The sequence below is a fragment of the Ascaphus truei genome, chromosome 1 (assembly GCF_040206685.1).
Source record: "Ascaphus truei isolate aAscTru1 chromosome 1, aAscTru1.hap1, whole genome shotgun sequence".
Lineage (NCBI taxonomy): Eukaryota > Metazoa > Chordata > Amphibia > Anura > Ascaphidae > Ascaphus > Ascaphus truei.
Window position 1 is genome coordinate 197,414,140 of NC_134483.1, and position 15,431 is coordinate 197,429,570.

At 46.2% G+C, this 15,431-nt stretch overlaps 1 protein-coding gene across 1 annotated transcript; it reads right to left on the reverse strand.

Annotated features, from left to right (window-relative positions):
- Positions 1–6,668: 6,668 nt before the first annotated feature.
- Positions 6,669–9,845, reverse strand: LOC142470042 (glutathione S-transferase Mu 4-like). Its single transcript, XM_075576920.1, has 8 exons — positions 9,762–9,845; positions 9,085–9,160; positions 8,327–8,391; positions 8,049–8,130; positions 7,696–7,796; positions 7,515–7,610; positions 7,178–7,288; positions 6,669–6,795 (listed from the first exon to the last, which is right to left on the reverse strand). Exons 1-8 carry the CDS (start codon positions 9,792–9,794, stop codon positions 6,703–6,705), a joined length of 657 nt encoding a protein of 218 aa, XP_075433035.1. The 5' UTR covers positions 9,795–9,845; the 3' UTR covers positions 6,669–6,702.
- Between the last annotated feature and the right edge of the window lie 5,586 nt (positions 9,846–15,431).

Consider the following 15,431-nt stretch of genomic DNA (forward strand, 5'->3'; position numbering starts at 1 on the left):
ACAGGATTCTAGGAAGGAGATTAATTTTTAGAGACTGGATCCTACCAATCCAGGATATATTGTACCCTGCCCATTTACGGAGATCTTCCTTCAGTGTCCGTATCAGTCTGGGGTAATTTGCATTATATAGGGTGCCCGATTGCTTTGTGATATTTATCCCTAGGTAGTTAATAGAGGAGGTTTGCCATTTGAAATCAAAGTTCACCGTGATCAGTTTCTCGGTGGCCTTAGGTAGGTTGATATTCAGGGCTTCTGATTTTGCCTGGTTAATTTTGAACCCCGATATCACGTTAAATTCCCCCAGTAATTGAAAGACATTCGGCAGAGAGGTGAGGGGCTGTGATAATGTGAGTATCACGTCATCAGCGTACAGGGCCACTTTATGTGGCTGTTCAGTAATTTGGATTCCTGCTATGTTCGGGCTGAGGCGGATGTGCGCCGCCAGGGGTTCAATGCATAGCGCAAAGAGGAGGGGTGATAGAGGACAGCCTTGTCTGGTGCCGCTCTTAATCAGGAATTCACCCGAGGGGAAGCCCTGGTGCCTGACCTTCGCCGTCGGTCCCTGATACAGAGCGAGAATTGCCTCCACCATTCTCCCACCCAAGCCGAATGCTCCCAGCGTCACTCTCAGGTAGGGCCAGTCAATTCTGTCGAATGCTTTTTCTGCGTCTAGACTGAGCACCATAGACGGGATGTGTTTTTTTTGTGCCAAATCAATTAGATCTATAATCCGTCTGGTGTTATCTGCAGCTTGTCGACCACATATGAACCCTACTTGATCAGGATGGACCAACCTGGGCAACACCTGATTAAGGCGGTTAGCTAGTAGTTTGGAAAAGATTTTTGTGTCTGAATTTATCAATGAGATGGGTCTATAGCTTTTACAGTCCGCTGGGTCCTTTCCCTGTTTGTGGATCACAGAGATAGACGCCTGGAGCATCGAGCCCGGGATGGGGGCACCATCCAGAAAGGAATTACACAGTTTTAGGAGGTGAGGAGCTAATAAATTGCGGAATTTCTTATAATAGAGATTGGAAAAGCCATCAGGGCCTGGGGCCTTGGCTGCTTTCAATGACTTCATTACCTCTAGGATTTCCTCTATAGTAAAGTCTGCCTGTAGTGCGTCCCTCTCCTCTCTGGTCACTTTTGGTAACTGAGCCTCTGTTAAGAACGTCTTTAGTCGGTCTTTTGTGGTTGGCGTATGTGCCACCTTTGCCCCATCATATAGGGTTTCGTAATATGTTTTAAATTCATTTACAATTTTTTTAGGGTCAGAGGTTAGATCCCCCTGCTCTGTTCGAATTGTCTGAATTTGGGAGACTTGGTTTCTGTCTCGTAATTTGTTGGCAAGTAAGGTATCTGGCCTGTTTGCTTTTTCAAAAAAATTCCGCTTGGACCATGTCAGCTCCTTCTCAGCACGGGAGGCTAGCAAGATATTAAGTTTAGTTTTGGTGTCTAGCAACTCCTTAAGGGTCCTTGCATTTTTGCTATCTTTATGTAGGGCTGAAAGGACTGCCAATTCTGCTTGTAACTGATTAATTTTTTTGTCCTACTCCCTCTTCCGCCTGCTTGCGATCCCTATGAGCTCTCCTCTCAGAGTTGCCTTATGGGCTTCCCATAGGGTAGCTTGTGAAGTCACGCTTCCCATATTCTCCTGAAAGTATTCCCTGATTCTATCCCCCACTTTTTGTGAAATTTCGGGGATTTTTAGTAAAACTTCATTGAGTTTCCAGTTCGCTCCTGGTCTGTCAAGAATAAAATCCGAGCACCAAAGCTCTATCGGCGCGTGATCTGACCACGAAATATCGTGGATGCCCGAGTGGGAGATCTGAGAAACCATTCTGCTAGATACAAAGAGGTAGTCTATCCTACTGTATCTATCGTGTGGGTGGGAGTAAAATGTAAATCCTTTGTCATGTCGATGCTGTTCACGCCATATTTCTAAGAGATTATTGGTTCTCAGCCCCCTGTTCCAGGTTTGTCTGACCTTCGAATTAGTTTTACCGCTCGGGGTGCATCTATCCATTACCGGATCTAGTGTCTGGTTAAAGTCGCCCCGAGTACTACGCAGCCCTGCGCTATCCTCTGGAGGACGGAGAGAACCTTTCTAGGAAAGCCTCTGCACCTTCGCTCGGGGCGTAAACGTTTGCCAATGTGATCGGCTGACCTTGTATTTCACCGATGATATTCAGAAATCGGCCGTTGTTGTCTTTTTTGATGGTCTTAACCGCAAAAGGCAAACGGTTATGAAGTAGTATGGCTACTCCTCTTTTTTTTTTTCTGGCTGAGGCTGAGAACCAAGTCTTAAATCTATAGTCTATATATTTCGGGGAGCTGGATTTAGAGAAGTGTGTCTCTTGTAGTAAAACTATGTCAGCGTCTGTTTTTTTGTAGTCCGCCATGGCTAGTTTGCGTTTCCCTGGGCTATTAAAGCCTTTCACATTATGTGAAATAATAGTAATCCCCTTACTCATGTGTGTATTTCCAAACCTTTGCTTGTCTGTAACTTTCATCTGAGCCCAGGGTCGCATCTTTGGGAACCGTCCAGATCTTTCTGTGGTTTCTGACTGCAGCCGGGAAAAACAAGGGAATGCACACAGGGGGAACAAATAAACACATATAACAAGACATGTAAATACAATGTCAACACATCTGGCATTTGGGCGAGACCCATCTCCCCCAATCGCCTTCTCTGCCCCTCCTGGACGTACAGCACGAGCGTGGTCCGGCATGGACCTCCACCCCCCTCTACCGCTCCCCTTTGCTGGTCCAGTGGGGACTTGCATGGGCCTCTGGGAGGGGTTACCCCCCGCGCCCATGTGGAGGCTCATGCCCTAAGTGAAACTGGAGGGCACCCTCCCCTCCCCCCCGATTGTAAAAGGTAAGTTATTTTATTTTTTTGTTCGTTTTTCCTCTTTTTTTTTTTTTTTTTTTGCTTTTAAATTTTTTTCCCTTTTTTTTTTTTTTTTTTGTTTCCCTTCATCCTAACAGAATTCCCCTAACTTTCTAGCGTCTTTTCCCCTTTTTGTTTCCCCTCCCCTTCCTTTGAAAAGATGACAGTTTGATCTGTCCAGCTCACCTCTTCCCTTTCCTCCTCCCCTCCCCCTATTCCTAGGATTCTGCTACTGGGGTTTATCTATATGTCTTTATGTCCCTCCCGACCTCTCAAGTCTAGTAGTATTTATTTGTTTTAGGGGCCCGGACACGAGGGGAATGATTGTACGCAAAGAAGTGTTTGTGTGAAAACAATGTTTATTGGTTCAGCAGCTGTCTTGGTGCTCCCTGTTCTCTGCATGAGCGGTGGTGCGTGGTCTCTCTTCACGACGTGCTGCAAGGTGCTGTCATCTCTTCTTTCCCTCTTGACTGGTGTCGGTCAGGGGATCTCATCTTCTCGGTGATCCTGGCGCTCCTCCTTCCCCATTGCCAGGTTTTTTGTTCCTGCCTCTCTTCTCGCGAGACCGGACGGGGTTTGGCGCTCCGTGATGACGTCATTATTGAATTCTCCCCTGCCTCCTCCAAGATGGCGTCCCGCTCACTTCCAGTGATGTTGTTCCGGGGGATGCCATTTTCTTACCTGGAGCCCGCGGAAGAGGTCGCCACTCCCCCAGCTCTCCCGCCGAAGTATGCTGCCTCGTGTTCCAGATCGTATACCTTCGCCATGATGGGCAGCATGTGTTCCACCTTGAGCCGCCATGATGCATGCAGGTAGGGGTTTCTGATTTTTGTTTAGCTTTTCTTGTAGGAGTGACCGTGAGGGTTGCGGGGCCACGCCACGGGGTAGCACGGAGTCTGGAGGCAGCGAATTGATCAGCAGGATCTCCATTCCTCGTTCAAGGGGTTAACAATAGGGGAAGACAACTTAGGGGTTAACTTCAACTTTATTAACTGGCCTCCAACCATGAGGTATCTCCAGGGGAGATAAAAGAATTTGGGCAGGCCCTCAGGTGATATCGTCCCGACTTTCTCTTGCTGCCCCTACCACCTGCCAGTTCGCGTCCCTGGGCTTCTCCCCGTGAGGGCTCTCGGGGGAGATCTCTCTGACCCCCAGCTTCTGCAGAAACTCATCCCCCTCTTCTATCTCCTTCATGGAAATGGCCCTTCCGTTTCGGATGACCAAAAGGCAAAACGGAAAGGTCCATCTATATCTGATGGCTCGGTCCCTCAGTGTTTTGGTGATGGGCTGGAGTTTCCTTCTCCTGGCTACGGTGAGCGGGGAGAGATCCTAAAAGAGCTGCATAGTGACATCTTCAAATCTGCAGGCTCCTGCCACTCTGGCCTTCTGGAGAATGGCATCCCTGGTGCGAAAGTGGTGCAGCCAGGCAATTACATCTCTCGGCTGCTCTGTCGCCGCTGGCTTGCTTCGTAGGGCTCGGTGACAGTGATCCATAATTCGCCCGTTAGCCGGACAGTCAGGGAGCAGCTCCGCCAGCCATCAGGAGATGAAGTCCTCCACATCAGTGATGGCCTCAAGGATACCGCGCACTCTGATGTTATTACGGCGGTCCCTGTTCTCTGCGTCCTCCTGTCTGTCCGCCAATTCATTAATTTGTGCTTGGAGATATGTGGAGCGTTTGTCCGCTTTTTTGATAAGTTTTGAGTTGGTTACCACTTTCTCCTCCAGTACACCAGTGCGTTCGCCAAGTCCTTGCACCTATTTTTTTAGATCTTGCATTTCGAGGTGAATAAGGGCTTTCATGTCCCTGTATAACCGCTCAAAATCGCAGCGGCGGAACGGTAATTGCACCGGGCCCTCAGCTGTGTCTTCATCCCGCTCTGATTCGGAACCAGCATTCGAATCTGGCGCCATTGTTGCTGCCGCGCTCCGTGAGCTCGATCGGCCCAGATATTTGCAGAGATCTCCCTCTTTTTTTTTCTTTGCCTGCATCGGTGCCATCCCTACAGTGTTAATGCCTGTGTTAGGGTGGTTAGGAGTGCCGAAGGTCTGTTCTGCACGATTTATTAGTGTTTTATCGGGGGTGAGGGATGGAGCTCAAGGCTTATGCTGCCATCCGTCTTACTCTCGCGCATGCGCCTCGACTATTCAAGTTTTATTGAAACCTTATTGTGACACTGAGGAATTTAAAGAATTTGATGAAAAAACAACTAAGAGAGTTACCACTTTTGAGAAAGAAGTTATTGATAGAAAGGATAGTAAACTCAACCGTGATAAGGAGGACTATGCCACTAATAAAGTGAGGGTCTGGAAACGGACACAAAGTTATAACTACAGGAGAAGAAGGAGATATAACTCAGGTTCTCATTCACGAGGAGGTGGTAACTACCAACCAAGGGATATATCCAGCCACACCCCTTCTCATCGGGCAACTAATCGGGGTTCTCAAGGTCCCTCTAGAGGACCCACCGTCTCTCATACAGGTGATGGTTACTCAGTCCTCGAGGTTAAAGCTCTCCCCGAGGACCATGCAGGGGGACCTGAGACTCCTGATGTGCGGGATACGAATGGGGTGTCCACGGACAATGGTAAAGGTGGCAGGTCCAAAGAACCGAACATGCTCTCCACAGTAAGGTACTGCCACATGCTCAGTTTCTGTGTGGTGTAAGTATAGCATTACTAGGAGTTACCAATGCATCTGCGCAAATGTTATATACACTGATTCCTGTGGCAGTTTGTTCACAGTACTGCTACGATCAGTGTATAGCGTGATAAGAAAAGCATGATCCTGTCACAATGTATTGTGCAGGGACGTATATCATGCTATGTTCAAGCATATCCATCATCTGGTTATAGGATGTTGGGGACAACATCTACTGTTAAATGAGAGTGTTTAAGCTACATTGGTATTACTAGGGCCCTAAGGGGTTGACTATTGGCTCACACAGTGTACCACCCCTACTCTACCACATGGTGCCATGATTATTCAGAAGAAGGTTAGCCCCATCATGTTTCTGCCTGCATATTGTGGCATGCTAGGCTAAACAGAGGGGGGGGAAGCTTAAATTCCTGTTAGAGCTGAAGTAATGGGATCTCCTTGTGAGTAGTTATGTAAGCCCTTGTGTATTGGATAGGTTCCCCATCCCTTTTGTTTTCAGAAATGGCACCCCATGTAGTTCGAGTCACAACTCTCCTTTGCAACCTATCCAAAATTCTGCTGCTAGAATTTCACTCTTACACCGTCTCTGCTCTTCTCCTTTAATCCCTCTCCTGGATACTGCGCTCTCTCCCACTGTTTCTTACCTATGAAACTCCCTCACACTGTATATACCAACACCTCGTCTCACCACCTTCAAGTCAAACTTTAGAACCCACCTGTTAAATGAAGCATTCCAATAGACCAGCTCATGGCTACTGTCTTATTCCCACAGTCACTCTTACCAACATCTACCATCTACTGCACTTACCTCCCTCACCTGCCGTCTCTGTAAGCTTCCCAACATTCCACTTAGGTTGTAAGCTCTCGGGCAAGGGATTTCCTTTCCTATTGTTTGTTGCACTTATTGTATAATAATTTCCTGTACTGTAGTCTCTTTAAGAAAGTGCCAAGTACACTGTGGGCACTATATAAATAAAGATGTACATACATGGACAAAATGATCAGAAAAATGCAACTTTATTGAAATCTTTCTACAGGAATAAATAGTATGGGGGAGAAAGTACTGGGAGACCCAAATCAGGGTCAGGCAGGGTCATACAAAAAGCACAACAGGGGGAGGAGAGTGCACGAGGGAGATATACAGGACCCCTTATTTGCAGTTGCCCCACGCTGCCATACGGTTGTTGATCGGGGTCTTCATGAAGTGAGGGGTCTTCATATACGCAGCAACAGGAGGCAAAGCCTGGGAGAGGAAGAAAGGATATATCAGCTTAATGACTATGTTAATGAGCTTCCTAATTGTGGGAGAAACCCAGATTCCAAATCTTCCCCCATGTGACAACCAAGTAATGTGAATAATTACAGGAAAATACCTGATTAGTCATTACGAGCTGTGCAGAATAAGCCATTCCTGGACTCAGCACAGCAGACATCAGTCCACCCTCAACCATTATACCCACATACTTACTGCAATCGTGTCCAGGTAGAGTGGAGGCTGAAGGAGCCCTGATGGTAACAGACATCCTGTAGTGTGCATAGATACCCCTGCCATGGGATGACAGCTGAGGGATGCTAACAAGACAGCCATAATGGGGATAATAAGACAGTTCTGGGGTGAAAGTCACCTCAATTCGGGTCAGGAAATCCTGTAGGTTCGTGAAGTTTTGCAGACACGTTGGTTCCAGCATTCGGTGTTGATCCAAAACATCGTACATCAGGAAGTCAGCAAAGGTGATCTGGGGGAGGGGGAGGAGATTGGAGGCAGTCAGGATCTCTCCTCCACACCCTGGTGTGAAACCTGACAGTACGCCAAGGCATCATCTGGCACTGCCATACCCAGGAGGAGGAGGAGAGAATGCAGATGGGGAGAACAAGTAGAAGCAAGAGATGCTAGGATGTAGTAGGGAGAGGAGAGAGCTAGCTTGAGTGAAGAGATGGGGTGCTTGAGGGGGAGAGGGGCACCTTTTCTCCTGCAATCCAAGCTCCGTCTCCAAGGAAGCGAGAAAATCTTGTTAGAGCGACAAGCAACTTCTCCAGGTATGGTCCCTTCAGGGTCTCCTGGGGGGGGGGTTGGAAATATGTTAATGTCACTCCCCCTAATTTTACCTCCACCCCCAAATATCTCTCCAGCCCTCAGACTCACAAACAGGGGGTTATAGGCAATCGTGACAAGTTCCCGCCGAAAATCCATGACCTGGTTCTCCATCAGATCCACACGGAGCTTCTCCCCCTCCAACTCTCCACCTGGTAGGTGGGAAAAGAGACTCAATGGGAGAGGAAGACCCAATACGGGGGGGGGGGGGAGGCGCGGAAGAGCTAGAAAGACTTGGGGGCTGTTTCTGGATGTGCTGAAGTTGCAAATGGGCCATTTTCAGTCAAAATTCCCAAATTATGTCAACAGGCAAATTTAGCTAAAAACGGCTAACCCTTTAATTGGGGGAAGGAGAGAGACATCCCTCAAGGGGTATTACTCAGACACTGTGGGCAGATTCTTACACAGTCCATGTTTGCGTGCAATGTAGCGCAGGATGGCGTTACTCTGTGTCAGCTTCACATCTTCGTCCAACAGGTACGGCAACTGCAGGAGGAGAGGGTAACTAGTATCACCCCTCAGGAAATGGGATTCCCCTCCAACCTCCCACAGTCTACAAACTGAATCATCCCACCAATTTAGGAGGTATTAGACCACTTTTACACTAGGGAAATAAAATTCCCCTCCATATCCCCCACCCACTTCCCCATAGCCCACCACCCCTCCCTGGGGTCACTTGTACATTGGGGAAGTCCAGTCCCAGCTTCTCCTTCTCGTCCAGCCACTGGCTCTGGTCATAATCTGGGGCTAAGGAAGAGATGAATCTGTGTGACACCGATACACTGCACACAGGGAGTGGCACACACTGCACAGAGGGTGGCACTGTGTGTACACACTGTTACAGGTTCTAAAATACATAGGCTGGGAATCATTAAGCCGCAATGCGTTGCAACACTCCTGATGTGGCATTAATGGCCACTGATGAACACCAATTAACGCAAGATTGGGGTGTAATACTCTTACCCTGCATCACAGCTCAGTGAGTGCCAGCTATAGTACAATAGTGTCACACCACATGCAAGTTATCAATGCATTTGCACTCACAGCTGGAAGGCTGATCCATGCATCTACTACTGTCAGGTTAAAGCACGATAGTACAAACTACTTTTATTTATACAGTCACAACTCTGCTTTCTCTAATAGTAAGTGATCAGAATTAGTGTGTGAATATTTCAGAAATTCTCTGCCCCATCACCCATCTATATTGAAGTCAGGCGCAGTAACAGCTTTCAGCAAGACACTGATGCAGGGAGGAGGCGGGTGTATATACACTAATCCACACCAAATAGGAGAGAAAATACCCCACAAACAGACTGCTTAACCCCTTCCAGGGGTCCTGGCAGGAGGCCGTAGCGATATCAATGGTGCATAGAGCAGAATGGTTAAGGGAGTCACAAAACATGGCACTGTCTGCTACCCCCACACGTGTGATGCACTCACCGTCACCAGTCACATATAGTTTCTCCTCATACAGGGTCCCCGTGTATTCTAGCAGGAGACGGATGGAGTGAGCCAGCTTCAGGATGAAGAGAAAAAGGAGAGGTAGAGAATGGATAAGTGAATAAACACCCTAACACCCAGTTATAGACATACTTCAATATACCCTCCTCATCCCATTGTACCCCCTAAACCTGCAATATTACCCCCCTCCTCCCAGTGTATCCCCTAAACCTGCAATATTACCCCCTCCTCCCAGTGTATCCCCTAAACCTGCATTACCCCCCTCCTCCCAGTGTACCCCCTAAACCTTCATTACTCCTCACAGTATACTCCTCAACCATTCAGTATTACCCCTTCCTCCCCATAGCTTCATTACCTCCCTCCTCTCTGTACCTTCAATAGCACTATATCCCATCCTCCCCAAATTCCTTCAATGCTACCCTCTCCCCATACTTCATTACCCACCTCCTCCCAGTATACTCCCCCCATTCCAATCAATATTATCCTCTTCCCATATACCCCCATAACTTCAATATTACCCACTCCTGCCCATAACTACATTACCCCCCTTATTTCCATACATCAATATTACACCCTCACCATATCCCCCATACAGCATTACTCCATCCTCCCAGTAACCACTTATACTGTAGTATTATCTCCCCACAGTGACTCACCCCTCGGATGTCCCAGTACCCCAGTATCACCATCGTGCTCTATATCAGGCTGTGACTCTGCCCTCCTAATAAATTCTCTTAACTATCGACAAGCTAAAGATCAGGCTCTGATCTTGTCATGTGATATACTGTCTCACAGCCAATCAGGTCTGGCAAAACTCCTGCCTCCCCTGCCCCAGACAGCTGAGGCCATTTACAGGGACAGCACAATCACAAGCAGCAATTGAGATATTTCTTATGGATTCTGTGGTTTCTATAACAAACCCTAGTAGCCATTTTATTCTATCCCAGAGGCTCAGAATGTCAGGATTTGGAACATGGATCCGTGAAGTCTATATATCTGGAGCCAAAATTGCATCATTATTTTTACACTGCGGCCCTGTTATCTTTGAATTTGGCAGAATATCTCGCTGAAGTGAAGGAGGAGTTAGGTGACCTATAACCCTAGAATGGTCATTAGTGACCTACTGAAGCAGGAATATCCTTAAAACCTGACCTGTTGGTGGCCCTTGACGACGGCAGTTGGCCACCCCTGCTGCAGTGAAACCGTTAGTTCCCTTTAAGTGAACAGCTCTGACTACAACCATTATTTGGGATTACGCTTTGTATTGTTTTCGTAAAATCAGTGTTTGTATTTAATTTTAAAAAAAATCAGTGATTATCAGTGTTAACGGGAAAATGACACACATTTGAATTTGGTGTATTAGGTTTTTATCGTTTCCATACGCCACTTGTGTTTCCTTTGACTCCTACCTGTGGCTGCTACAAGAGGTGGAAGTTAATGGGAAACAATGCTTTATTTCTGGTGTTTAACACTTTTATCTGGAAGTGTGAGGTGATCATTCCACGCTTTGATTTGCAGTGATTGTTACTCCTCTACTTTTCTTATTAAACTCACTAGATTATAAATTGTCTATGTTTTAATTGTTGACTAGTTAAAATGGCTCAGTGAGTAAAGACACTGACAATTAAAGCAATAAGCTTTAAAAACGAAGGCGAACCTGGTTCAATTCCAGGTGGGAGCTCATTGTGACCTTGTGTAAGCGTTTCATTTGTTTTTTATATAATTTTTTTTAAAATTATAATACTTTTATAACAGGGTCCCCCTTGGTCACGCTTACCTCTGTTACGCGGGGGAGTGTGCAGCAGCTACTGGCAGACGACCCAGTCGCCGGAAGCTCCTGCAGCTCCCTCCGCAGGGTGTAGCCATCTTAGATGCGATTGCGCAGTGTAAGCGCGCAAAGCAGCGGCCCATAGGAAAGGCTCTATACAGGGACTAAATGTCCCATGAGCCATAGGGACCAGGGTCACATGGCGCACCCTAGCCAATAGGGCTCTTGGATTCCACTACTTGCGATTAGCTACATTTTGCACACTGTGAGGACCGCACCAGTCAGAGCTGGGACAAGGAAGGGGTAGGTTGCATGTGCAGGCGTCTGTGGCAACTGCACTAGACCAGATATCCATTGGTAGGACCCAGATAGGCCTTGACTCCCCTGTGTAATTTGTGGTTGCTGCAGGGACAGGCCCATAGATATGTACACTGCCCCTGTAAATCCAAACCATAGAGACAAAGCCAGGACGCGGCTGCATCCTGTTTCCGTTGATCTGGGACCAGATCACCCAGCTGCTAACACAGAGACTCTTAAAGGTGGTAATATCCACGCAGGACCCACCCAACATAGAGGCGGATGCTTTGTGGAGGACATCCTTGGATTCGTGGATCCAATAATTGCGACATCAGCGAGCCCGGGTGTGGGATCACCCGGCAGGTACTCAATTCTGCACATGCACCAACCAACACTTTAGTGGGCAGCACTTTACCACACATTGAGTGGGGTATTACTTTGTTGACGCCAGGGTGGTTGGGTGCCCAAGGTCCCCTCATTACTTTGGGGACTGTGACTCAATGGAGGGGAACAAAGTATTGGAGGGTACAACCATGCTTGGCCCGGTTGGTGGGACTGTATATATATGTGTTATCTTATCTTTTGGTTGCCTGCAGTAAAACCGTTATCATACCAAGTGTGTATTCCTAATGTGTCCTGTAACAGGGTTATTCTACATAATAAAATCCCATACAGGTGGAGGCGCTACCGAGCATCACTCTGGTGCACCCCAGGTTCCCAGCAGCGGAGGCTCAGGTTTCCTGTGAGCCAAAGGTATCGCACCGTACCCCACACATCGTAGACACACATCTCCCAGGGGGTGGGGGAAAGTGCGCTACATGTGTGTGTATATATATATATATGTAGCCCTGTGTGATTTGGGCTATAGGTCTGCCCTCCTCCTGGTGGTAATCCTGTGTAAGGGCAGGTTTGCCAGGAGCAATCATGGGTTTTCCCCACTTCAGGCAGTGCAGTGAGTCAGTGAAGGCAGTGTCATCAGCCTCTGTGTCCAATCAGAAGACACATGGGTGGAGCCTGCTGGTGCTACTTAGTGTATCGCCTTTTCCTATTTAGTGAGTTGATCCCTACAGTGAGAGGGACAGGGTCACCCAGTGAGCTGCCAGGACTTGCAGGCTTGAGGCCTCCATACGGGGATTGAGAGGGTGCACCACATACCTCCTATCCTGCTTGGAGGATAGGGAAGAGCAAGACCCATTCTTGGTGCCCTAGGCCGGGAGTGAGGTCAGGAACATCCTGGAGGGAGACAGCTTGCTGTGTGATCTGGCTTCTGACTGAAGGAAGAGATCAATAAAGAGACTGCATTTTTACCTATACTCCTGACTGAGAGAGAAGTGTATCGGGAGGAGGGGAAGGAATATTCTCTTGTAGATACTTCACCCCATATTGTTGGGGGCTGCAGGAGATGGAGGTGCTGCATCAGTAAGTGATATCGAGGCAGCACCCCAGAAACCTGTCCTGTTATCCCCCATGTCATCGCGGGAGACCCAGGGCTCCCTGTTACTAGCAGGTCTGCAACACACACACACGGTAACCGGAGCATTAGATTCCCAAGGAGACCCTACATGAGATGGGGGGGGGAAATCAGGGTTACATATATATATATATTATTTTTTTACTATTGCACATTGGGAGTCATAAAGATCAACTTAATGATGTAGCAAGACTTACTGCCATCTAGGTTACTGCGAGGTGCATCCATATGTCCGCGGCAAATATTTAAGTTCATTTATATTTCTCAAGGTGGGCGCAACAGTGTCACGACTCCGCCGCGACGATAAAAGATTGGATTTTTGCATCAGTCGCAGTACTCTTCAATATAGGACCTGCTACAACACTACCCTTCAGAATTGATAGGTGGTGCTTGTGTGCTAATGTCTTTTTAATCTACATGTAAATGCAATGTAACCCATCCCTTATTCCCATTCATTTTTTATGATATCTTATTTATTTAAATGTAACCCGCCACATAAAAACTTCAAATGACTAAAGAGTATATTCTTCTGCAATCTTCTTGAAGTGACATCTTCTTTTGGCATGCTGGCTCTTGGCAGTTTCATCTGTAAATTAATTGAGAGATGATACTTATTAATAATCGAGAAGAAGAAATACTGTAGATGCATGAATAACCTTTACTATCGATAAATTTGTATTGACCGCATTTGCATCATAGAATTTCTGCGTATGCATGTACAATAGAACTTGTATGTGTGGCATTGAATTTTTGTGCATGCGCAGTACAGGCATTGACAATTGAACGGAACGTACTCTATACAGTACATTACAAGAAATAGATACAGGCATCAATTACATTACCTTAAAGTATCGCTGGAATTTTTCCGACACAAACCTGGACGTCTCCTCATGAGTTAGACTACCAGCCAAACCTCAAAATAAACCGCCAACCCTATGCTTTTCATGATATCAATCAAGACCCCTGATGAAGTGATTGCCCGAACAGAACACTGACCAGCAAAAAGAATCCAGACTGCCCGGTTGACTTGTCCGCAGGTTCTGCCCAAACAGAACTACGATGACGGGAGAGGGGACGGCTAATATCTGAATCCCACATGAGACACCGCACCGGAGACCTCCAGAGGGAGGACGTGTGAGGTTGATTTAGTCTGGAAAGGCTTTTATTGAAACAGCATAAAACTCAAGACACTTATTTGTGAGTGCTATAGCCACAACTTTACTCTGATTTTGTAAATAAAAACTATTAAAGCTGCAGTCCAAGCAAATCCTACATGTGTGGTATTTTAATAAATAATTACTGTACTATGAAAAAATACTTGTAGCATTAAAAAAAAAAAAACTTTGAATGACATTCTTTGTGTATTATAATGTAACAAGAATGTTATGTTTCTATAGCAACCATTTACAAAGTCACATCACCTTGCTCTTATGAAACAGGCTCTGGCACACCCCTTTTTGAGTCCTGCCCTCTCTTTAGCAGTGCACCAATTGTATCTAGTGACTGCCTGGTCACATGATCTTCCTCACAGAACTTTGCATCTTTGGTCCTCTTCTGCTGCACTGACAGCCATTTAGTGAACCCGAGCCGAATCTTCGCCGATCGATCACAGGAGAATGGATCGATCTGCAACTTAGCTAATTACTTATCATTGTGTGGATTGTATTGATGCACATATTAAAGGGGCAAAAATGTATTAAAAATTGAGGTTGTATGGTGGAGACATGGTGAAGATCGGTACAGAAATAAAAGACTTGATCATGATTCTCCATATTTCATAGCACAGTTTAGCAATTAAGCTAACATTATTAAATCAATTGTCAAAAAATATTGGAATATTATTTATACTGATCCACTCTTGAAAGATCTACAGTAGCGGCAATAGACCCCAAATTTATTTTCTGAAAAATCTCAAACACTGAGTGTTGAGATCTGATATATTACAAAAGTCTATAGATTTTTGTCCTACCATGTTATGTTGTTTCCCTTGTGGCTGTTTTAAAAATGTGCAAGTATTTACACATAAACTGTTACTAACTTTTATTTCTGTGATGTAGCATGCATTGTGAGGGACTCATGTGTACATATATCCTTGTACAGTATATTAACTGACATTGTAACACACGTCATTTCGCAAGTCATTAGTGCGCTATCATCGCTGTCATTAGAGTGAGTGAGTCCAAAGTAAATCTTGGCAGTGATGTTGGAACTGCGCTGCCCTCAGAAAGCAGCTTTCTCATATTTGAGTTTAGCTAGATAAGGGATCCCACAGCACTGTTACCAACCTGCATTTCTGTGATGTAGCATGCATTGTGAGGGACTTGTGTGCATATTTATCCTTGTACAGCATATCAATTGACATTGTAAGAGCTGCCAACTAACTATCAACTATCAACTAACTATCAAAGTCACATCACCTTGCTCTTATGAAACAGGCTCTGGCACACCCCTTTTTGAGTCCTGCCCTCTCTTTAGCAGTGCACCAATTGTATCTAGTGACTGCCTGGTCACATGATCTTCCTCACAGAACTTTGCATCTTTGGTCCTCTTCTGCTGCACTGACAGCCATTTAGTGAACCCGAGCCGAATCTTCGCCGATCGATCACAGGAGAATGGATCGATCTGCAACTTAGCTAATTACTTATCATTGTGTGGATTGTATTGATGCACATATTAAAGGGGCAAAAATGTATTAAAAATTGAGGTTGTATGGTGGAGACATGGTGAAGATCGGTACAGAAATAAAAGACTTGATCATGATTCTCCATATTTCATAGCACAGTTTAGCAA